General features: G+C 43.2%; 1 protein-coding gene and 1 non-coding gene across 2 annotated transcripts in view; one reads left to right on the top strand and one right to left on the bottom strand.

Annotated features, from left to right (window-relative positions):
* The window catches only part of Parn (poly(A)-specific ribonuclease), a 97,411-nt gene that overhangs the window by 40,116 nt on the left and 33,310 nt on the right, over positions 1-23,985 (top strand). Inside the window, exons 19-20 of the mRNA XM_075942073.1 lie at positions 21,999-22,054; positions 23,488-23,574. Of these exons, the coding sequence (XP_075798188.1) occupies positions 21,999-22,054; positions 23,488-23,574 (143 nt within the window). The remainder of the gene's footprint in view (positions 1-21,998; positions 22,055-23,487; positions 23,575-23,985) is intronic.
* Positions 17,996-18,102, bottom strand: LOC142832117 (U6 spliceosomal RNA). Its single transcript, XR_012907194.1, has one exon. It is a non-coding gene; the product is annotated as a U6 spliceosomal RNA (small nuclear RNA).

The following is a 23,985-nucleotide window of genomic DNA, read 5'->3' as shown; positions in this document are numbered from 1 at the left end:
AGGGTTACAACTCTGCTTCTCACACTCTGACAAGCTCCGTGTCTTGGGATACAGGAAACTAGGGTACATTTTTATTAAATATTTCTTATCTTTAGTAGCACAGATAGTTTTTGAGAGTAGAAATTGACCTTTTGGGAAATAATTTCTTAAATATACTGGCTTAAATAAACTAAAGAGGCTGGACATGGCACCCCTTTAATCCCAGCACTTGGGAGGCGGGGCAGGTGGATCTCTGAGTTCTGGGCCAGCCTGGTCTACAGGGTGAGTTTCAGGCCACCCAAGCCTACACAGGGAGACCCTTTCTCAAAAAAACCCAAAAAACTAAAGAAAACATTACTGGGGCTGGAGAAGATAGCTCAGCGGTTAAGAACATTGCCTGCTCTTCCAAAGGTCCTGAGTTCAGTTCTCAGCAACCGCATGGTAGCTCACAACCATCTGTAATGAGGTCTGCTGCCCTCTTCTGGCTTGTAGGCATATACGCAGACAGAATATTGTATACATAATAAATAAATACTAAAAAAAATTTAAAAAAAAACATTACTAATGATAGTGTATCTCTTCCAAGAAAAAAAAAGATGGTAGTTTTAGCATTTAAATTACCTTCAAGGGATACTTGTGTTTATAGCTAAACCTACCCTCTAGTGAACTTTACATATAACATTATTATTTATTTGTATTTGTCTTATTAACTGATTACATGTTATTTCTAAGGAAATGTCTGATAAATGGGTACGCTACTCTATGAAGTCTTGATTGTCATTGCATGCTCTTTGGCTCTCTGTTGATCTCTTTTTTATTTTATGGTGTTGAGGATTGAACCCATGGTCCCATGCATGCCAGGGAAATGCTCTGCTATTTATCTCATCTAGGGATGAAAAAGCTTTTCCTACATATGCATTGATTTCTGAAGAAGTCTCAGAGATTGTTATTTCAGACTCTGGCTTGTGCTTGCTTGGCAAGTCTGTGACTAAAGTTAGGATGTGACTCTTGGGCAGCCACGTCTGCTGTGGGCTGCAGCCTCAGCCTTTGTCTGAGGAGTTGGTGCTAGAGTCGGGCGGAATGAGGCAGCTCACATCTGTCATTGTGAGAAACAGCCATGTCAGTGTCGGTGCGTTCATCATCTCCTTCCCTAATGCACAGCACATTAGATTGTATTGTGGTTTCACCAGGTGGGACACTGTTTCCTTGGGTTATCTGTGTCAATGATAGTTGACAGTTCTGTGCTTAGTGTACTGTAGATGCAGCTGCCATTTCCAACATCTAAACTCTTCCAGACTGGTATTTCTGAGCTACTGAGCTTCATTTCCTTGATCTTCTTCTTTTCTCATTCTCTTTCTTCTTCTATTTAATTTTGCATGTGAGTGTTTTTTGTTTTTTGGGAGGGAGGGGTTTTGAGACAGGGTTTCTCTGTAGCTTTGGGGCCTGTCCTGGAACTAGCTCTTGTAGACCAGGCTGGTCTTGAACTCACAGAGATCCGCCTGCCTCTGCCTCTCAAGTGCTGAGATTAAAGGCGTGCGCCACCACTGCCCGGCTGCGTGTGAGTGTCTTGCCTGTGTGTATGTTTGTTTGCTATGTGTGTACTTGGTACCTACAGAGTCTGAGAGAAGGAGTCAGATGTCCTGGAAATGAAGTTACAGACAGTTGTGAGCTGCTATGTAGCTACTGGGAATTGAACCTGGGTCCTCTGGAAAAGCAGTCAGTGCTCTTAACCGCTGAGCCATCTCTTCAGTTCCTCTTTGTTCTATTTTTGTTGTTATTTTATTTGGAAGTTCAGAGGAAATATGTAGGAAATTGATGGCCTTTTCAAAAGTAGGCTAGTTACTAGTGTGATGTATATTGGAAATTAAGTTGAATTTTTTTGTAAAGAAAATGATTTGTGCCCAAGTCTTTGATGTCTGTCTAGTTCAATAAGAGCAGAAAGAGTGAAAAATCATTTTCTTAGTATTTATCTTTGTATTTCTTCTGAAATCTGTGCCACTGGTGACAATAAATGTGGTTTAAGTTTTGGTCATTCCTTACGTTTTTATGTACATGATATTGCATTCATTGTTCTACATATTTTTCAACTTAGAAATGTTTAGTTGCTGCAGATGTTTGGAGCAGCAGTTTTGTAATTCCTTACAAAGTCGGGTGTGATGTATACTGATCGGGTCAGATGGAGATAGCATCTAGCTTCTGATCACGTGTGTACCTACAGAATAGGCCAGCTTGCTCAAGAGCTTTTCTACAAGAATGGGTTGCAAATGCGCTGCAGCCTTCTGATTTAGAAGAACGTGACGGAGCTGTTGCGTTCATGCCTGTGACCCAGTTCTTGGGAGACTTGAGTCTCAGGCTAGAACTGGCTGCAAAGTAAGTTCTAGGCCTGTCTAAGCTGCACTGTGAAACCATCCCCAACAAAAGCAGAGAAAGAAGAGGCTGGACAGTAAATATGTAAGGCTTCCTTCAGCATGAGAACATCTGTCCATTTAGAGGTTTTCTTTTTTTTGGGGGTTTTACGAGACAGGGTTCCTCTGTAGCTTTGGAGCTTGTCCTGGAACTAGCTCTTGTAGACTAGGTTGGTCTCAAACTCAGAGATCCACCTGCCTCTGCCTCCCGAGTGCTGGGATTAAGGCGTAGAGTTTTTGTTTTTGAGGAGCTAAAATCTAAATACTTAGCAAAACAGTGAACAAGGGCATAAGGTCAGGGATCCTCCTAGGATTCTCTTAAAAATTGACTTTTGGTTTGTTTTTTTCTTATTTGTAAAAGAAAAACATACTTTTCTTATTTTTGAAGAGAAAACTCTGTGGTTTTTCTGTTCTGTGCTGTAGTGTCCTCTTGGTCCAACACAGTCGGGTTTTCCAAGGCCTCTCCAGTGGAGACTACTACTCCTGACATATCCTCCTTCTAGCACTGACCTTGCTCTTACAGGTCTGACTTATCACACGGGACCTTGAGTTTTGTCAAGTTATCTTTTTAAGTTTTCGTTTAAACATCTAACATTGGCCCACAACAGTATCTCAATTAATGGTGTCAGAAAAATACGATTTTTCTGAAGGTCAGCTTATTTCATTATTGTCTTTTTTTTCTTCTTTTGAAACAGTTTCTGCTAACTGTGTAGCTAAAGGAGACCTTGAACTTGTAATCCTCTTGTCTTCCTCTCCCAGGGCAATTAGTTTCTATAGCAGTTTTTCTAATGTAGCTTCACCACAGTCATAAGATCTGACGAGCTTCCCTCAGACACACACAAGCAGTGTTTTGTTTGCTTCCATCGGATTTCTGCTTTAAAGGTAGAGTTTAAGGCGGCTGTTGGCGATAGCTCAGTAGGTTAAGGCAGTTGACACAACTCTGGCAACCTGAGTCTGCTTCCTGGAACCCGTGTGAAGGTTGAATGAGAACTCATTGCACAAAGTTGTTCTCTGACTTCCACACACATGCTGTGACATGTGCACATTTGCACATATAATGATAACTATGCATAAAGCTTTCTGAAAGAAGAAAAAGATCAACTTTGAGCAAAAATAAATTCATAGTTTCATTTAAAAATTTGTGTGCAGTGTGTGTGTGTGTGGAGAGAGAGCATGTGCATGTGGCCACTCACACTGGAGATTGAACGCTGTGTCTCATGTATGCTACATCTACACTCCAGTTTATAAAGTCTAATATACATGTGAACATGTGTGTGTCAAAGAGTCAGAGAGGCTGGGTGGTGGTGGCACACACCTTTGATCCCAGCACTCAGGAGGCAGAGGCTGGCAGATCTCTGTGTGTTCATGGCCAACTTGGTGTACAGAGCGAGTGCCAGGGCAGACAGGACTACACAGAGCAACCCTGTCTCAGGAAAAAAAAGAGTCAAAGAGAATTGAGCATGGCAGTGAGGCTCCTGGCTGCTCTTGCCCTGCACTGGTAGTGCCCTGTTGTTTGTGTGGGACTCTGGTCAGGAAATGATCTACTGTCTTAATAACCTTGGTCTATTTCAATCACTGCCTGGAAAGCCAGACAGAGAAGAAACTTTGGCCCAACCCTTTTGGGGTGGAAAGAGATAAAAATACTCTCTGCTTTTACTTTTATTGAACCATAGAAAGCAAAGTGTGACTTTGCCTTACATTTATTAACAGCTATCTGTCTCTGCAAACCACCTTTAAATCTCTGTAGATGACCTTTTATGAAGGTTTAGGAAAGGAGAGGTTCCATCTCTACTCACTGCCTCCTACTCTGCCCTTAAGAGAGATGCAGCTGTGGTAGGAAGATGGGTTTCCAGCTTGAGTTTTAATGATAACAGGGAAATGTTTGTTACCTTTGGACACAGGCTGGAGTACAGAGCTGCAGGTGTGAACCAGGTGTCTCCTTTCGCATGTTCTGCTTCCAAGTGTTACGGGCTTATGAAAGAAAACTTGGGAAGGTGGTGTCAGCCTGGTGCTTGGAAGCACAAGCACTTTGGATTGGGGCAGTTCAAGAAGCTCTGCCACTCAGATGACTAATGCTGCAGTTATGGGAGGTTGCGACAGCGTATTGAAAACTACAAGTGGAGAGGGTGAAGTCCCCCAAATAAAACACACTCATGTTTTGTTCCTTTCACCTATGGAAAGTGATCATATTCTGGCAATAGACCGGTCTTTCTTTACTCTATCATCAAAGTAATTTTTTTGACACAGAGTCTTTCCAGGAACTCTCTATGTAGATCAGGCTGGCCTTTAACTCACACAGATCCTTTTTCTTCTGCCTCCCGAGTGCTGGAAAGGCACGTGCCACTGTGTCCCACTTCATCACAGTGATTTTTACTTTGAAGGATACAGAAAACAATAGTAAGGAACAGAGCCCAGCTCCTGGCTCTGCTCTAAGTGCGGCATGCATACAGTCAGGGCTGCTAGTGTGCTGTAATGTGTGGGAGGGGCCTGTTCTCTCATCTCTCTGGAGGAAGCCATGGTCACACAGTGTCCCCCTTTATATGACTGCATCTTCTCAATGCAAGTATGAGTTGTGACAATCTGTGCTGCTGGGAAACACGTGTCACAGCACCACAGGACTGTTTTCTGTCTGAGGCTAAGAAAGAGTTAAACTATTTGCTTACCCTTCTGCCTTAGCTTTCTCACCTGTGAAGTGTGGCTGCTAGTGTTCTGTGATTGGAGCAAGGGTGCAATGGTGCAATACATGTCTGTGCCCTCAGACAGCTGTCACTGCTGTCACCATTTGGTCCTGTGGGAGTCACTGGATAGGCTTACCCTTTGCACTGCCAAAGCTCTTTAAACAGGACGTTGTATTAAGTTATGACCTTTGACCAGAGAGCAGGTGACAAAAACCCTGCTGTGACCATTGATGCTTAGGGGGAAGACTTGTATGGGTTATTTCTTATTTCTTTTTGTTTTCCCCCATAGGAGTAAGTGACTACTCTATCATATCCTGCCGGCTGCTTTTTCAGGGGGTTTCAGGGCAAGAGTAGTAAGGAAGTGACATCTGCTAAAAGATTCAGCACATGCTTTTCTTTCTTTTTTCTTGTTTACCTGCTTTATTGAGATAGACATTCACCATAACATAGTTTATCTATCCATTCAGAATATATAATGTAATGTTTTTAATCTTTAAAAATTAATTTATGTATGTGTGTGTCTGTAGGTGTGCACTGCGCACAGGTGAGTGGTGGTCCGAGGACAGCTTTTATGAGCCAGTTCTCTGCTGCCATCATGTGCGTTCTGGAGGTCCAGCTCAAGCCGTCAGGCCTGTGTGGGCCATCTTACCAGCCAGGGATGTGAATGTTTTAAAATTGTGGTAAACATTTATCACTTTTGCCATCTTAACCACTTAAATACAATACTGAGCAACCACCAACCCTCCACTCCCCAATTCTAGAACTTTTTTGTCCCCTCAACAGAACTCTGACCCTTGGGTAGCGACTCCCCACTTTGTCTCCTTTTACCCTTCACCTTCCTGGGAATTGGCCCATTTGGTTTTGCTCCAGTGAAATTCTGTGTTTGTTTTATTTTGTTTTGTTTTGTTTCTCGAGACAGGGTTTCTCTCGGCAGCTCTGGCTATCCTGTAACTCACTTTGTGACCTTGAACTCACAGAGATCTGCCTCCTAAGTGCTGAGATTAAAGGCAAGCGCCACCATGCCTAGCTCCAGTGAAATTCTAATATACTAAAACTACTGACATTTTAGAAATACTGGGAACATCAGTGTAATTGTGTTATATCATGATCAGTGCTTTGACTCCCAATCTTCCAGTTGGAATACATGTGTCTTTGTGGGACCATTTCTGCTAAGGTTGACTTGTACGCAATGTGGCAGGGGCATGAAGGAGGGGAATCTATTAGTAGGTAGCATCTGCCTGAGTAAAGTCACGTCATCCATGTAGCCCAGGCTGGCCTAGACTTTGTAATCTTCGTGACTTGGCCTCCTGCTTATACATAACATTTGACTTTAAAAGTTGTTTTACAACAGTATACATACTGTTTTTCATTAAGGGAAGAGATAGGTGTGTCTTGGGCACAATGAATTATTCTTAAGTTTTAAATCTAGTTTTTAATGCTTGTTTTTGTGGCTTCTTCAGGAAAGGAGTACTTCCCTCAAGTTGGTATTATCTTGTCTAATTTCACCTTGAATTTTTGATTGCCAAAACATTTATTGGTAGGGCTGTGGAGATGGCTCAGTGGGTAAAGGGCTTGCTCTGCACACACAAGGACCTTAATTTAGACTCCTGTCACATACTGGCCATGGTGGTGTATGCTTCTGCTTTCTGGACAGCAGAGACAGGAAGGATGGTCCAGGGGCTTATTGACGAGGCAGCCTAACCAATTGGTAAGCTTCAGTTTCAGTGAGAGACTCTGCCTCAAAAAATAAGGTGGAGAGTGCTTGAGGAAGACAGTGTGCATGCTTGTGCTCTCTCTGGCTGAGCTGGTCTTGTCTTTGCTCTGGTTGCTTTTCCCCCTGGCGTCACTTAGCATTATAATAAACAGTAGTGTGTGGAGGTCTATCAACTTGCACATGCTTATTGGAGCAGCTTGCTTCCTTCATAGTGGGGATGATGTTAGTGTCGTGGTGGAGGTTAGCTTGCTACCTAAAACAGCAGAAACTTATGTTCTCATATTTAGAAGGCCCAAGTTCCACAGTAAGACATCAGCAGGACTGTGTTCCCTTCTAGTTTCTGCTGGTTGCTGGCACTTGACTTGTGACCACATTAATCTCTGCATTCACAGTCACAGAATGCTAACTGTAAATGTGTACTCTCTCTCTGCCTGTCTCAGAATACATGTCATAGAACTTAGGTCCCATGTAGCTAATCCATGTGGATGTTCTTACCGCAAGGATTTTAATAGCAATTATTAAGGCCTTTTTTTGTTTGTTTGTTTTGTTTTTAAAACAAGGTTTCTCTGTAGTTTCTTGGAGCCTGTTCTGGAATTCATTCTGTAGACTAGGCTGGCCTTTAACTCGTAGAGACCCGCCTGCCTCTGCCTCCTGAGAGCTGGGATTAAAGGTGTCACTACCATCTGCAATTCCTAAGACCTTTTCCCCCTAAATAAGGTGACATTCCCAAGTCCTGGGGCTTAATGATAGCTTTTTTTTTTTGGAGGCTATCATTTTTTATCACACTAGTAGTGAAGTCAGTGTTATTTATTGTTATTATTGTTGTGGTTATTATTATTATTATTAGTCAGGGTTTCACTGTGTATTCTGACTGGCCTGGTGTTTTCTATGTCGACCAGACTGGCTCTAACTCATGGAGATCTGTCTGCTGCTGCCTTTCAGGTGCTGGGATTAAAGCTTGCAACACCATGCATGGCAGAAAGCATTCTTATGTGTTCTTTCATTGGTCCTGGCTTAGAGCAAGTGGTTAGTAATTATTTTTAAGACTGTATAGTTTGTGCCTGCTCAACAGTGAGCCATGTTCTCTAGGGAATGTAGCTGAAGGGCTGAGGAGATGGCTCAGAGGTAATGTGGTTGCTGTTCAAGATGGCTGGACTTGGTGTCCTACTTGTCACTCACAGCTTAGGAGACAGACAGGGAATCCTTAGAGCAAGCGGACTAGCCAGACTCACTGAATGGTGAGTTCCAGGTTCAGCAATAGACTCAATGAATAATGTGGAAGGCAATCTGAGAAAATACTGATACCAGATAGGATTGTGTCTCTCTGTGAGATCTCTTTTTCTCTCAGCATTTGACCTGAGCATTGGTTCTGAAAGATGTGTCTGTCATTGTGGGGTAGCATGAGAACCGGTACCCTGATGTCAGTGGTTCACGGGCTTTGCAGACAACGCTTTTGTATAATACTTAATTTAACATTTTTATTTGTTATAATATGGTTCATTGGATAGAATCTGTTCCAATGAGCTGTTGGCTTTTGTCTTTCTTTTTATCTAAATTTTAGTGTCAATTATATTTAAGAAGGGTGTGCATTGGCTTCTAGACAAATATGAGCACTGCTCTGTTTGGACTGAGTGAAACTAAGGAAGCCACGACAGCAAGACCCTGATGGTCAGGGCTCATACAGGCGGGCCATGAGTTGAGTAAACGTGTTTATTTCAGCGTGAGAGATGTCTGCATCTCCTGACCCCATGTCCAGATCTTTTCAGATAGCACGGCCATGTGGATATGTGCTGCCTGTGCAGTGCTTTTACTGCTGTGTCCCGTTCCCAAGTACAGCAGAGCCGGTGGCTGGTAAAGAGTGGGAGTTTCCCATTGGGAATTTAGGGGTTCTTGCTCTAATTTTTGACCCCAGGCTTAGTGATAGAGAACAGGACAGCTTTACTTGGCACTGAGTGAAATACTTCGTTTTTAGGAGAATAGTTTGGGGATGTGAGCTTTTCCCTTTTGCTAGGGAGACGGACCAAAACAGACGCAGGTGCATATTAAGGTATGTCTTGACACTAGAACTCTTTCCAGGTCAGTCAGACCTGAGTGTGCATACACCTGTTTGGTGGGGTAAAAAGTCCCTATGTTCAGACCCTCAGGGTGTCTCAGCTTGGCAATTTGACTGCTGTTCCTGATGCTGACAATGGAATGACATTGCATGCTGGTTAAGGTCAGCCCAGGTAGTTGATGCATTGTTTGTTTTGAGACAGGATTTCTCTGTGTAGTCCTGGCTGTCCAGGTTGACCTAGATCGCAGAGATCCATTTGCTTCTGCCTCCCAAGTGCTGGGATTTTGCAGACTTGGCTGTGGCCATGACCTGTGGCCACATGACTTTCTTCACTGTCCTATTGTCCAACTGTCTTGAAGATTCATTCTACTTAGAGCTCCTTATGGGGAAGCGGTCTCACTCCCCAGAGCCATTTAATCAGCCCTTTGAGCATGAACCCCATAAAAATGTCTGGGGTTTTTACTTACAGGCTTGGATGTTGATTTAGAGTGACCATCCTGGTCTCCAGCCCTTTCTGATGGACTCAGAGCTCACTATCTCCACAGAGGTTTTATTTATTTATTTATTTATTTATTATGTATACAATGTTCTATCTGTGCGTATGTCTGCAGGCCAGAAGAGGGCACCAGACCTCATTCCAGATGGTTGTGAGCCACCATGTGGTTGCTGGGAATTGAACTCAGGACCTTTGGAAGAGCAGGCAATGCTCTTAACCACTGAGCCATCTCTCCAGCCCCTCCACAGAGGTTTTTGAAGCAGTTTGTGTTACACATTTGGTGGGAGAAGACCGGGAGAGGGGCTTGCAGAGGAGAGAAGGCTTGGTTAGCATTGGAAGCTTTGCTTCTGGTCTCTTCTCTTCCCCTGAAGTGGTCAGCGGTCACTACCGAATTGGAAAACCTTACCTCTCTCCTTTTCAGATAAAGAAGCTACTGCTAATTCTCCTCAAAGAATCTCAGCAAGCTGAGTAGGCAATTGTGTTATTTTAGTCAGAAGTTGACACTAAGGTTTTTTTTTTTAACAGATTAAAGCATAATTTTTTTTAACAGATTAAAGAAAAAACAAAACAAAACAAAAAACGCTCATAGTTTCTTAGGCCAAAATAAAAACTACTGTCATTTTACTGAATTTCCAATACATTTGTCTGTTCTTTGTTTCTTTTGCATTTACTAATTGAGATCAATATTTTCTGTATTTCAGTTGATTATACTGCTGTGTAAGTTACAAGTTAAAAATATGTATGTAGGCTCCAGAGGTGACTCAGCAGTTGAGAGTACTTGCTGCTCTTGTAGAGGATCCAGGTTTGGTTTCCAGCATCCACAGTGGCCCTCTTTTGGCCTTCTTAGGAACCATGCATGACATGGTTTATGTGCATACATGTAGGCACTCATACATACACATAAAATTAAAATAATCATATATATGTTTATCTTACATATGTATTTGAATCCTTGAGGACCCGAGAGGAAGAAGTGTGTATGTATATATATAAACACATGTACGTACATGTTTGCACACACACGTATATGAAATTATGGTAAGCCTAGTGGTCAGCGTTGTGTAGCGAGCCTTTGCCACCCTGTCAGGTGGGTCTTGGAGACCTTCCTTCCCTCTGGACTTAAGTGTCTCGTCAGTATCTACCTCCACTCTACCGTGTTTCCTTTCCAGAGCCAAGCAGAAGTAGGTTTCTCTTTTGCTTTTAAAGAAAGGGGAGGAATCTTCTGTGTTGTAGACTCAAACCCCTGACCTCACCTCAAGCAGTTCTTTTGCCTCAGTTTCCCAAAGAGCTGTGGTTGTAGACTCCCGCCACTCTGCCCCGCTTGCCAACTATTATCACCTCCTGCACTTCCTTCTCATCCTCCTCTTTTTAGACAGATTCTCATTATGTCCTGACTATCCTGGAACTCCTGTGTAGAACAACAGGTCATGGAACTCTCAAAGCTCTGCTTGCCTTAAAGGTGCACAGCACCACACCAGTGTGTGTTTGTTTCTCATTTTTAGATTTGTGTGTGTGTGTGTGTGTGTGTGTGTGTGTGTGTGTGTGTGTGTGTGTGTGTGTAAAACTCTAGAGACTAGGAGAGGGTGTGGCAGTGCAGAGCAGCCAGTGCTCTTCACTGAGGAGCCATGGTCTCCAGCCCCTTCAGCTTCTTCCAGTGATTTCCAGGTTGTCTTACTCTCTTCCTCCCAGTGCTATACTGGAAGGTCTCCTATTTATCAGAAAACAGAGAACCATTTTCTTTCTTTCCCAATCAAAATCAACCTTCCAATTTGGTAATGCAGAATTTTACAGTTATTATCTGTTTTCATGCCAATGTGTCCAAGCCCACCTGCAGAGATTCCTGTCTCCTGCTGGGTCTTCTTATTTAGTCTAAGTTTTCAACCCACCAGCCTCAGTAAATGTGTCACAGTGTGCATGTGGAGGTCAGAGGCAGCTCGCTGGGTCTGCATTTACCTTCCCCAATGTGAGTTCTCAGGTCTGCAGGCTTGGCAGCCAAGCTTTACTTGCTGAACTGTCTGACTGGACCTTCCATGTAACTTTCATCACATTCACCTTTGGACATTGTTGCATATAGTAGGTTAATACGGGCATTATTTTGTAATCTTTTTGGACAGGTAGGGAATGATTCAGATAAGCCATAGTTCAAAGCAAGCTACTGTGTCATTAAAGAATAATAACCTTTGACCTTAGTTCCCTCTGGTTGGGTTTGGTGAAGAGGTGATCCATGTCTGAAATTTGTTGGTGAATTTTGATGAAGGTTATGGATGTCAGTTCTGTGTTGTGTGGATTAGAGATTTTTTTTTTCAGTATTCTTTAGTGGTTAAAGTTTAACTTTTGTCGTCAATTCATAGAAGTATGTTTAACTTTTGCTAATGAGTTGTCAGATACTTCTCTTTCTCTCAAAATGAGAATGAAGCCAGATATGGTGGTTCACATCTGTAATCTCCCAGCACTCAAGACTGAGGCAGGAGGATCATGAGTTCAAGGCCAGCCTGGACTGCATAGCAATACTGTATGACAACAACAAAATAACAAACAACTGTAAGGATGACAGTTATGAAGTAAGCAGTAATTTCCCCTGAATTGTCCCTTCCAGGGAACCTGGTGCAGTAGCTTGTCACACTTTGACCTCCTGGCTCCTGGGAGAGATAAAGGCCTTATGCTACTGCTTCCTGCATTTTGAGATAGGCCTTGAAATTTACTAGTTTTGTGTTTTTCCAACTCAAAATCTTTTACTATAAACAAACCATCACAATTCATTTGTTTTGGAGAGGTCAGCAAGGCATTGTCACACAGCTGATGATGATAATAACGATGTTGAACACTGCTGTGAACCCAGGGACGGCAGCTCCCAGTTTCTGAGTCAGAATCTCTAACATGTTGTCAAGCGATGATGCCACCGCCAGTGGGAAGCCACATTTTGATAAAGACTTGAGGTTCTATGCCCCTGAGAAGCTGTTTAGACAAGGTATAGTGAATGTGTAATCTTCCTGCCTTTGCCTCCTGGCGGCTTGCATTAGAGACGTGGACTGTCAGGCGTGCTCCTGGGAAGTTCTATGACGGAAACTTAGTGACAAGTGTGGCTTCCTAGGTAGTCTGGGTCCAGTGCCATACCACCTTGTTTACAGAGGAGCTTTTTGTGGGTGCCATCTAGCATGTTGGTGAAGCAGGGGAGTTGTCTTATAGAAATAAGGCACCATGCGGGCCCCATAGAAGGCTAAGCTGAAGCTGTGCAGCCTTGTGAAAAGACTGCAGCACACTGCTTCCATGGAGCCTTTCTAGACTTGTTTGAATGTCAGCAGTACCCCGTTCATAGGATAGGAAATGCATTGTAAATGTAAATAGTATATACATGACTGTACCCCGTTCATAGGATAGGAAATACATTGTAAATGTAAATAGTATATACATGACTGTACCCCGTTCATAGGATAGGAAATGCATTGTAAATGTAAATAGTATATACATGACTGTACCCCGTTCATAGGATAGGAAATGCATTGTAAATGTAAATAGTATATACATGACTGTACCCCGTTCATAGGATAGGAAATGCATTGTAAATGTAAATAGTATATACATGACTGTACCCCGTTCATAGGATAGGAAATACATTGTAAATGTAAATAGCATATACATGACTGTACCCCGTTCATAGGATAGGAAATACATTGTAAATGTAAATAGCATATACATGACTGTACCCCGTTCATAGGATAGGAAATACATTGTAAATGTAAATAGTATATACATGACTGTACCCTGTTCATAGGATAGGAAATACATTGTAAATGTAAATAGTATATACATGACTGTACCCTGTTCATAGGATAGGAAATACATTGTAAATGTAAATAGTATATGACTGTACCCTGTTCATAGACTAGCAAAAGCCAACAAGTTCCACAAAAGCTGACAGGTGTTTTATGACATTCAGAATGTGAATTTGTTACTGTACAAGACAGAATTTGTTACTGTACAAGTTGGAATCTTGTTAACATCAGTCCTTTAGGTTAGGTGGTAAAATACTGTTTCATCATGGGCTTTCAGGAATGTAGCAGGATTCCCACCCACATCTCAGTTGAGTGTCTTGACAGTATTAGTTCAAGTGTCTTTTTTAAAATTATTTTTTCTAAGGATGTGTGTGTGAGGTTCATGTGGAAGTCAGAGGACAACTTTTCCAGTTAGTTCTTTCCTAAAACTACATAGGTTCTGATGCTTAAATTTAGGTTGTCAGGCTTGGCAGCAAGTGCCTTTATGTGCTGAGCCACCGTGTGTGTGTGTGTGTGTGTGTGTGTGTGTGTGTATACGTGTTTGTGTGTGCATGTGAGTTTGTCTGTGTGCATGTTGCTGCCCCTCCCTGTTAACTCCCAACCCCTTACCCTGTGTCTTTTAGAAGCCTTTAGGTGAAGGCAAATTGTCTCTTCAGCTCAGTTTGCAGCCAAGGAGCCCTCATGCTCCCCAGCTTTTCTGTACCGGGTGCATCTCATGTTAGGAAAACTGTCAAGGAGCGCTCATGCTCCCCAGCTTTTTTGTACCGGGTGCATCTCATGTTAGGAAAACTGTCAAGGAGCGCTCATGCTCCCCAGCTTTTCTGTACTGGGTGCATCTCATGTTAGGAAAACTGTCAAGCTAGCCAATCCATATACAAAGCATCTTACCAAGTCTTCCATTGGAGATGGCCTAAGCTCTCTGGCAGCTGGTTAGGGTGAGGCACACATACACTGAGTGTTTAATTCTTCTCCAGAAGTTCAGGGTGGCTGGGTGGTGGTGGCGCACACCTTTAATCCCAGCACTCGGGAGGCAGAGGCAGGCGGATCTCTGTGAGTTGGAGGCCAGCCTGGTCTACAAGAGCTAGTTCCAGGACAGGCTCCAAAAAGCTACAGAGAAACCCTGTCTCGAAAAACAAAACAAAACAAAAAAATAGAAGAAGTGCAGGATGGTAGCAGCTGCACACTGTGGTATAAGGAGGTGGGAAGGTACTGGGGGAGTTTCCTCTGTTTCTGCTCTGCAGCCACTCAGCTGCAGCATTAGAGTTACTTTCACAGTTGTGAGGCTCTTTCTAGGTCCCGTGTGCCAAGCCGCACACAGATCTGGTTTCTGTGTTCTTCCTGCTTGAGGGGGCTGTTTAGTTCTCTCCAGCCCAGAGATGAAGCTGGAGGCAGCAGGAAAGGTGAGAAGTTCTGTTAATAATTCATTTGAAAGTGGCTTCTATTCAAGTACTGAGAAAGCAGATCTGATAGTCAAGATGAAGTTGACATCTCCAGATTTGTGTGTTTTACCTGATGATAAATGTTTGCTTTAGTTAAGGTTTTGATTGCTGTGAAGAGACACCATGACCACAGCAACTTTTTTTTTTTTAAAAAGACAGTTTCTCTGTGTAGCTCTGGGTTTCCAGACTGGCCTCAAACTCACAGAGATCAGCTTGCCTTTGCCTCCTGAGTGCTGGGATTAAAGGGTGTGCACCAGCACCATACCATGACCACAGCAACTCTTATAAAGGAAAACATTTAATTGCAGTGGCTTGCTTAGACGTTCAGCCCATTATCATCATGGTGGAACATGGTGGTGTGTAGGCAGACGTGGTGCTGGAGAAGGAGCTGAGAGTTCAGCATCTTGTTAGGCAGCAGTAAGTGAACTGAGACATTGGGCAGTATCTTGAGCACATATGAGACCTCACGCCTGCCACAGTGACACACTTCCTCCAACAAGGCCATGCCTCCTAATAGTGCCACTCCCTTTGGGGGGGGGTCATTTTCTTTTAAACCATCACAGTTTTCTTCTCTCTCTCTCTCTCTCTCTCTCTCTCTCTCTCTCTCTCCTTTTTTTTTTTTTTGAGACAGTTTCTCTATAGCTTTGGTTCCTGTCCTGGAATTAGCTCTTTTAGACCAGGCTGGCCTCGAACTCACAGAGATCTGCCTGCCTCTGCCTCCCGAGTGCTGGGATTAAAGGTGTGTGCCACCACTGCCCCTGCCCGGCTTTCTTTTTTGTTTTTAATTAGTAAATTTTGTACTTGACAGTTTTGTACAGGTCTATAGTGCATTCTGGCTACTGTCCTCCACCCTCTCTCAGCTCCTTCCCTCCCCTGCCAGTTTTTTTTCTTTCTTACCATTAATTTCCTTTCTATATCCCTGACCCTTTTTTTTTTTTTTTTTGCTGTGCTCCATAGAGTTTAACTAGTTTTGTGCTCCTGTGACCTTGGGTTTGGAGCTTTTCATTAAAGCTGGTGGGCTCACCAGTAGCTCTACAGCTGGGGTTACACTTCCCCCTTTAGTTGCTGGTAGTTTAGAAGTGAGTGGTAGGGCTTCTGAGTCTCTTCTCTACTCATACTTGACTGTAAGGCAGCCCTGATGTGTATGTGCCCAGTGCCATGCTGTGTCCTGTGTAGGAGTAAATTCTTCGGCACTTTACCCCGTCTTCTATTTCTTTGTATCTTCTTTCCAGCCCCTCTTCCAAAATGTTCCCTGAGCCTTGTTTAGGGCTGACCTTCATTCATAGTCTCTGTCTTTACCTGTTTGCTACCAAGAATTTAAGGAAGAGAGTGTAAAGATTGAGATCTCTTCCAGGTGGGGAGATGCCTTTGTTGAAGCCACTGAAGTTTAATCCAGTGGGACAAGTGAGGGACCTAGCCAGCCAGCACTCCTAGGGAGGCAGGTATACTAAAGACAATGTACTTTTCCTTTCTAGAATTTCTGCCCCAGTACACTCCTCATGTGTGGTGGCATTTCAAATGTATCTTAATAAATAAAGACTGCCTGAAGATCTGAGGATAAAGTAGTCCCACTGCTCAGGCTTACAGATCAGATTATGGTAACACACACCTTTAATCCCAGTAGCCACCCTAGTTGCCATAGAAATTGGGTAGTGCATGCCTTTAATCCCAGTGGTACATGCATGCCTTTGCTCCCAACCCTAGAAAGGAGTATTAGATGGGGTGAGACAGTGTCTCGGACACAGTCTCCTTCTGAGATTCTAGGAGGCAGGATTGCCATTTTGGACTGAGTCAAGGTAAGAGCCAGTGACTGGCTGTTTTGCTTTTCAGCTCTTCAGGTTGAACCCCAATTCTGACCCTGTGCTTCACTCATGAACTGCCATGATCTTCGCCTGGGTCTGCCAGCCCTTTCTTAGAAAGGCATAACTGTTTCCTTTCTTCTTTTTCTTTCAGATTCTGGCCAGAGCCCAAGTATGCTTTTAAACTCTAAGTTATGCTTTGGGCCTCCTTGCTCTTTCTTCTTCCCTGTTGTGTGGCTGCCTGCTGCCAGGTGGCTGACCTCTCTTCCACCCTCTCTCAGACACATGGCTTTTGTTCCTTCTGGTCTCCATTTCCCCCGATGCTTTCCTGGCAGCCACAAGATTTACAGCTTGCCTGCCCTGAGGGTTTTCTTTTTAAACTGTAATATTGTCCTCAAGATTCTGTTTGAGTATGCTCTTTGCCTTTGAGCTTCCCTTTGTGTCCTTTCTTAAGTTCTTGTATTAATAAGATCAAGAACCCAAAGAGGGGATCCTGACTTCCCTTGTATTATGATGGCTGCACTGGACCTTCCCAAGATTTCAGGTAACACTTCTTTCTGGCCTTTTAATTCTTTAATCATTGTGCACTCTTGAAAGTGTCAAGAGCAGCCTTTGTCTGTGGGTGTAAACAGGTATCTAAGAGACACTTTGTGTATGGGTGTAAACTTGGGTTTCTAGAAGGCAGTTGATGCTTTCCAGTTTACCTAAGCAGCAGGCTCAAGACCTTCTCAGTCAGAGATTTTGCCCAAGTTTATTGTGTTAGTACAATACTAATCATGGCTATCTTCTTATGAAGCAGGCCTCACATTTGGTCAGAGAATGTTTGTGACAGCCATAGCAGCTGTGCCACTGTTGCACTACTGGGCACATCCAGCCTAACTAGTTGGTATTGTAGTTCCCAGCACTTGGGAAGCAGAGGCAGGCGGCTCGCTGTGATTTTGAGGCCAGCCTGGTCTATAGAGCAAATTCTAAGACAGCCAGGGCTACATAGAAAAAGTCCTGTTTTGAAATGCAAAAACAAATAAAAGATTGTTGATATCTTTCCTCTCCCAGTAGCCAGTCAACTTTGATTATTGCTTTGTTTATAGCAATGATCATCTTCCTGAGTCAATTTCCTTTTTTTCTTTTTTGAGACAGTCTCAGAGTCTGAGGGTTTCACTATGTAGCCCTGATTGGCCTTGAACTCAAGTAAGTAAGTAGATCTACCTGCCTTTGCCCCATGAATGTTGAGATTATAGGTATGGGCCCAGCACACCTAGCTCAACTTTTTTTTTTCTGATCAAATAAAAAGCATTTGTTAGTTTTGTAGGTTAGTTTAGGTTGAACAACCATGTTGAATTTTTTTTTTTCATTTTTTTAAATTGATATTTATTGAGTTCTACATTTTTCTCTGCTTCCCTCCCTGCCTTTCCTCTCCCCCTTCAACTCTCCTCCAAGGTCCCCATACTTCCAATTTACTCAGGAGATCGTCTCTCTCTTTTTTTTTTTTTTGGTTTTTCGAGACTGGGTTTCTCTGTAGCTTTGGTGCCTGTCCCGGAACTAGCTCTTGTAGACCAGGCTGGCCTGGAACTCCCGGAGATCCGCCTGCCTCCCGAGTGCTGGGATTAAAGGCGTGCGCCACCACCGCCTGGCTTCTCTCTCTCTCTCTTTTTTTTTTTTTTTTGTTTGGAACGCTTCACGAATCTGCGTGTCATCCTTGCGCAGGGGCCATGCTAATCTTCTCTATATCGTTCCAATTTTAGTATATGTGTTGCCGAAGCAAGCACCCGGCTTCTCTTTTTATTCTTTGTACTTCCCCTGTAGATTATCTATGTAAGTCTCTCTTAGTGTCCTCATTGTTGTCTAAGTTCTCTGGGATTGTGGTTTGTAGGCTGGTTTCTTTGCTTTATGTTTAAAAACCACCTATGAGTGAGTACATGTGATAATTGTCTTTCTGTGTTTGGGTTACCTCAGTCAAAATAATGTTTTCTAACTCTATTTCTCTGCAAAATTCAAGATGTCGTTATTTTTTTCTACTGTGTAGTACTTCATTGTGTAAACATACCACATTTTCCTTATCCTTTCTTCAGTCGAGGGGCATTTAGGTTGTTTCCAGGTTTTGGCTATGACAAACAAACCTAGCTCAAATTTTATTCTTGAAATTGAGATTAAAATTTTAAATTATGGTATGTATGTTCCTTGCCTTTAATTTTTATTTTATTTTATGGTACTAGAGATTGAAGTCAAGGCTTCACATATTTTAAGCAAGTGATCTTACAATTAATCTTTATTATCCTGCCATTCATTAACTTCTATACTTGATCTTAACAAGAGAATAATAAGTGATAATTAAAATCTTTAAGATTTATTTTTCTTGCATTTGCTTGCATGTATGTCTGTATATCATGGGCATGCCTGGAGCTTTCAGATGCCAGAAGAAGGCCTTTAATCCCCTGGAACTATGTAACCGCCCAGCGGGTCAGTTAGTCTAGGGTTGTAACCCGCCTGGCAGGTCAGTTATTACAGGGTCCTGAAGAGGCGTTATCTGAAAAGACATGGGCGGGAACGAGGCCAAGCAAGATCTGTTGTCAAAGTCTCCATTTATTATCGTAATGGTTGTGGCCTATATAGCCCCTGGATGAGGAATTTGGGTTGGGATGGGGGGCAGGGGCATGGCAAGGGCAGGAAGGGATCTTGCAGCAATGGTCATGAGTCGACTCTTGGTCACGAGTCGCTCATGAGGTCACAAGTCTGTCATGAGGTCACAAGTCGTAGGTCAGGAGGTCACGAGTCGACATACTTAGTCTCTATGCAAGTGGAATCGTTCCTTTTGTGATTACAACCACAAACAGTTCTCTAGATAGTTGGAATGTGGGGCAGGTTCCGCTAACAGATAGCTCTCAAGATAATTGGGGGTGGGGTGGGCTCTGCCAAAAAACAATTCTCAATACAGTTGGGGTGTGGGGCTCTCCGCAAACATCCCCAGGACAGTGGTCCCCGCTATAATCTTTGGGAAAATGGCTCCTGACAGAACTGTAGTTAGAGATGGTTGTGAACTTCTATTTGGGTTCTGGGTACTGAACCTGAATCCTCTACAAGAGCAACACATTTTTTTTTTTTATTATTGGAGACAGGGTTTCTCTGTGTAACAGTCCTGTCTGTCCACAACTTGCTCAGGCTGGCCTGAACTCCCAGAGATCCACCTGCCTCTGCCTCCCACATGCTGGGATTAAAGGTGTGCAGCACCACTGCCTGGCGCAACAAGCACTCTGAGTCATGCATCTCTCCAGCTCTGTTACACATTTTCTGAAGCCTTCTTTATCCTCCCACGGGATTTTAAAGCTTTATTTTATCGGTATGGTTGTTTTGTCTACATTTCTATATATGTGCCGTGTGTGCATGGTACCTGAGGTTTAAAAGAGAACATTGATCCCCTTGAACTAGGGTTCCCAACAGTTGTTAGCCACCATGTGGCTACTGGGAACAAATCTAGGTCCTCTGCGAGAACAGTCCGTGCTCTTATTCTCTGAGGTGCTCTCCAGCCCCAATTTGTAATTTTTAAACATTTATTATTATTGTGCATGTGTCCATGCTGTATGTGTGAGTAGTTTTGCAATGGCATGTTTTTGAAGATCGTCTTTGAGCATCATTTTTCTCCTGCCTTTACACCAGTTTTGGAGACTCAGACTCAGGCCACCAGGCTTCTATGGCAAACACCTTTACCTGTGGAGCCCTGTTGTTAGTCTGAAGTGACTATTTTCTTAAATTTTATTTTCAGGTTGGGGAGACTATCTAAACCTACTAACATGAGCATGGAATTTTTTTTTTTTTTCGAGACAGGGTTTTTCCGTAGCTTTTTGGTTCCTGTCCTGGAACTCCCTTTGTAGACCAGGTTGGCCTCGAACTCACAGAGATCCGCCTGCCACTGCCTCCCAAGTGCTGGGATTAAAGGCGTGCGCCACCACCGCCTGGCTGAGCATGGAAATTGTAGAGTGTATAAAACTGCTCTAGGTGGTGGGGACAGTGACAACGGCCCCATCAGTCAGGTCTGCCATGCTATTGCATGCTTGCATTCTGTCACTTCCAACACTGCAAGAAGCATGGATTCGTTTGGGTGACATAGTTTACAGAAGCAGAATAGTAGATCTAGACTCCATTTGTGGTTTATTGTCATACAGGCTCTCCAGCACCAACTCTTGTGAGCTCATTCTCCGACAGTGGCAGCACAGAGCTGTTCTGTTGGCTCATCTGGGAGCCGATCATACCCTGCTTGGCTTTGGTGCCTGGTAATAATGTGCCTTAATTGCAGGTCACTGGAGCCAAACTAATTGCTTGTTGGGCACTTAGATTGCCTTTTTAATTTGCTGCATAATGCCTCTTCTAACAGAAGCACACAATATATTGTTATCCAAGTAGAACTCATTAGTATCTTCCTAGACACAACAGAAAGCCTGATTTTGTTCATAATTTAGCTACTGAAAGAAGATGGAAAGACACTGTAGACAGATGTAATTAACAGGTACTATTTTTTAAGTGCTCCTTTGTATCCACTTCAGGAACTATACATAAAATTCTTGCTGTGCTTTATATTTGTGTAATAGCCGTGTGTGGGGTCTGTGTACTCATGTGTATGAGGGTGGACTGTGTGGCCAGGTGGGTGAGTACACTTGTGTACATGTGGGTGCCCTCCTTTGTCACTCTCCACTGGGTCTCCTTGAGACAGGCTCTCCTGTTGGAACCAGCAAGCCCCAATGCCCCCTACCCTCATGGTGCTGGTGTGACGGGTGTGTGCAGCCACAGTTGGCTGTATCCATGGATGCTGGGGATCTGAACGTAGGCTTTCAGGGCAGACATTCTTACCCACTGAGCCATGTTCCTAGCCCCATGGTAACCTTTCTTTATCAAGGATTGTTTTGTTTTGTGCTTCAGATATGTTTTATATGGCAATAATAATATGAGCATTTGAGACAGTCACTTATTTCAGTCTGTGGGATTTACCCTACATTCAGTGGCTTTGTATTTCATTAAAAAAATAAAAATAAATCAGTATCATCGTTCCCAAATATGAACCTTTTCATATGCCAAGTAAAGAGCTCATACTTGTTTTCTTGTCATTTCCTTGGACTGTAGTAGAACAGTGCTCTGCACAAGGTTTTCAGCTTTTCGTTAACAATTTCATTAATCTAATGGGTACATTTTGAGAAACTACGGAATGCCTGGACCTATTATAGGTGTTGGAGATACTTTATGATAAATATTTAACTCAAGAGGAAAAAAAAAACCTGAAGTAAATTTTAAGAATCCTAATTTCTTTTTAAGAATAGAGTAAGTGTATTATTTGTAACTTTTTTATTGATTTAACAAAAACCTAGGCAACTTATAGAAGAAAGCATTTAGTTGAGCTAATGGTTCCAGAGGGCTTGAGTTTATGATGCCAGAACAAAGGAAGCCTGGTAGCAGGAATGTGCACATAGGGAGTCGAGAGAGTACACTGGTGATGATGCAGCTCTTAATCCTCCAACATTTCCCCCGGCTGAGGACTGCATACTCAAACCGGAGCCCATGGAGGCCAGCCTCAGCCGAACCACCATAGTAACAAGTAGCATCTGCTGCAATTTTAATAGATGCTTTTTTTCTTAAAGAAATTAGTTTGTTACCTGTTTGTTTGTTTTTCTTTTGGTAGGTTATTTCTCATGAGGGTCATGGACATTCCCTATTTAAACTTGGAAGGGCCAGACTGTAAGTACATCAATTTCCTCATCGCATCTGTAGTTACCAGAGAGTGGCCTGAAAGGGACACCAGGGAAATAGTGCTGACAAAAGAGCTTTTTCCTTAAGAATGGGCAGTGGTTTGTGGTTGGCAAGGGTTGCATACTTAAAAGTTCATGAGACCCTTGGGCCTTTGTTAGTTGTGACTTGCATTTTTCAGGCTATAGAAGTATATCTCATGTATTCATAGTCTCATCCCACCCCCAAACTGAACTATTTCCAGTACATATTTAAAAAATATGCTGAACAAGCTGGAGAAGTCACCATTAGACCATGCTGTGGGGCCTTCCTGTGACCAGCAAACATATAGCTTGAGGTAGACTAGGGGTAGCAGTGTTGTCCCTTCCCTCCACGCTGGCTGTTTCTTGATACTCTGCTGCCTGGTTCAGTTTAATACCCAGTGACATCAGGACCCAACGCAGCCCCTACCCACCCCAGGGCAGGACACGCTTATCTACACAAGCAGACCAATATGGTGGCTCCTGGCTGTGGCTGGCAGCTCTGCAGGACTTGGGGAGCAAGAAGTCGTGGAGTCAGTGGGCTCATCTTGCAGTTTTGTACTCTGTTTGTTTGTTTTTTTCAATTCAGCTATGGCTTTTTAAAAACATGACTTGAAGCTCTAGTTTTCTAGATCTTTACAGTGTACAGTATTTTACATAACTGAGCTGTATTAAAAGCTTTATAAATATAAAGTAAAAAAATCCTATCTATGTCAGTAATTCGATTTTCTATTTTCTAGTTACTTATGCATATATTTAAATTTAGTAAGTTGATTTTTTTTAAATTGGTGTCAATCAAATGTTCTGGGTTACCTGATACATTGGGTGGCCATGCACACCTGGAGTCCTAGCCCTCGGCACAGAAGCAGGACTGCAGTGTCTTTGTGGCAGTCATGTCTACATAGTATGGACTAGTTTAATTAAAGAATCTGCTTGCCAAGTGTGGTAATGCACACTTATAACCCCAACATTCTGTGGGCTGAGGCAATCAAAAGAATCACTGACTTGTCTTGATCCCTTGCTGGGAGCCAGCCTTGGTTGTTGTTCCTCAGGAGCTCTCTACCTTGTTTTTCGAGATCCAGTGTCTACCTGAAGCTCACTGCTTAGGCTTGACTATTGACCAGAGGGTCCCAGGGATGGATTCTTTTGTTTACCCCTCCCCGGTACTGGCATCTGGAGTACACTCCTCCTTGTCCACCTTCTTATAGGGTCTGGCCTCAGCTGGGTGGCAGCGTCTCCCTAAGTGGGCTGTCTCCCTGGTCTCAGCTGGGTGGCAGCGTCTCCCTAAGTGGGCTGTCTCCCTGGTCTCAGCTGCGTGGCAGCGTCTCCCTAAGTGGGCTGTCTCCCTGGCCAGTACTTGGGTCACTTCTCCATTGTCATCCTTTTGTCACTTTTGTCTCATAGTGCAGCCTAAACGTGACCATGTTCTCCACGTGACGTTCCCCAAAGAGTGGAAGACAAGCGACCTTTACCAGCTCTTCAGCGCCTTTGGTGAGCAGGAAAGTTGTGGCGGCTGCTTTAAGGGTTGCCCTTCTCCTGGTGGTTAGTTGGTCAGAAGGAGATCATGGAAAAGATTTCTAAGTCCATGACAGGGTTGATTTCAGCCACACAACTGTTCTGTTGTAATGGGGTCTGAGGTGCATTGTGTAAGCCTTGCTGACAGAGTATATGGGTCATCACCGTGGACTGCCCTTACTGCTGAGAAGAAAGCAAGCCTAGATCAGGGTAAATAATTTTTAAGGTTAAATTCAGAGAGGATGTCTATTTTATACTGACAAGCAATCTCTATGTGAGATGAGCAGACCAAGCCTGCAGGTGTGTGTAAGGTAGACAGTTCCTCTCATTCCCGGGTTAAACTCCTCAGGGTCTGTGAATGTACAAGTTTGTTACTTTAACAAATGA

Source organism: Microtus pennsylvanicus, chromosome 11, assembly GCF_037038515.1.
Source record: "Microtus pennsylvanicus isolate mMicPen1 chromosome 11, mMicPen1.hap1, whole genome shotgun sequence".
Lineage (NCBI taxonomy): Eukaryota > Metazoa > Chordata > Mammalia > Rodentia > Cricetidae > Microtus > Microtus pennsylvanicus.
The sequence above is the reverse complement of the archived record's forward strand: the minus strand, read 5'-3'. Positions and strand labels throughout refer to the sequence as shown.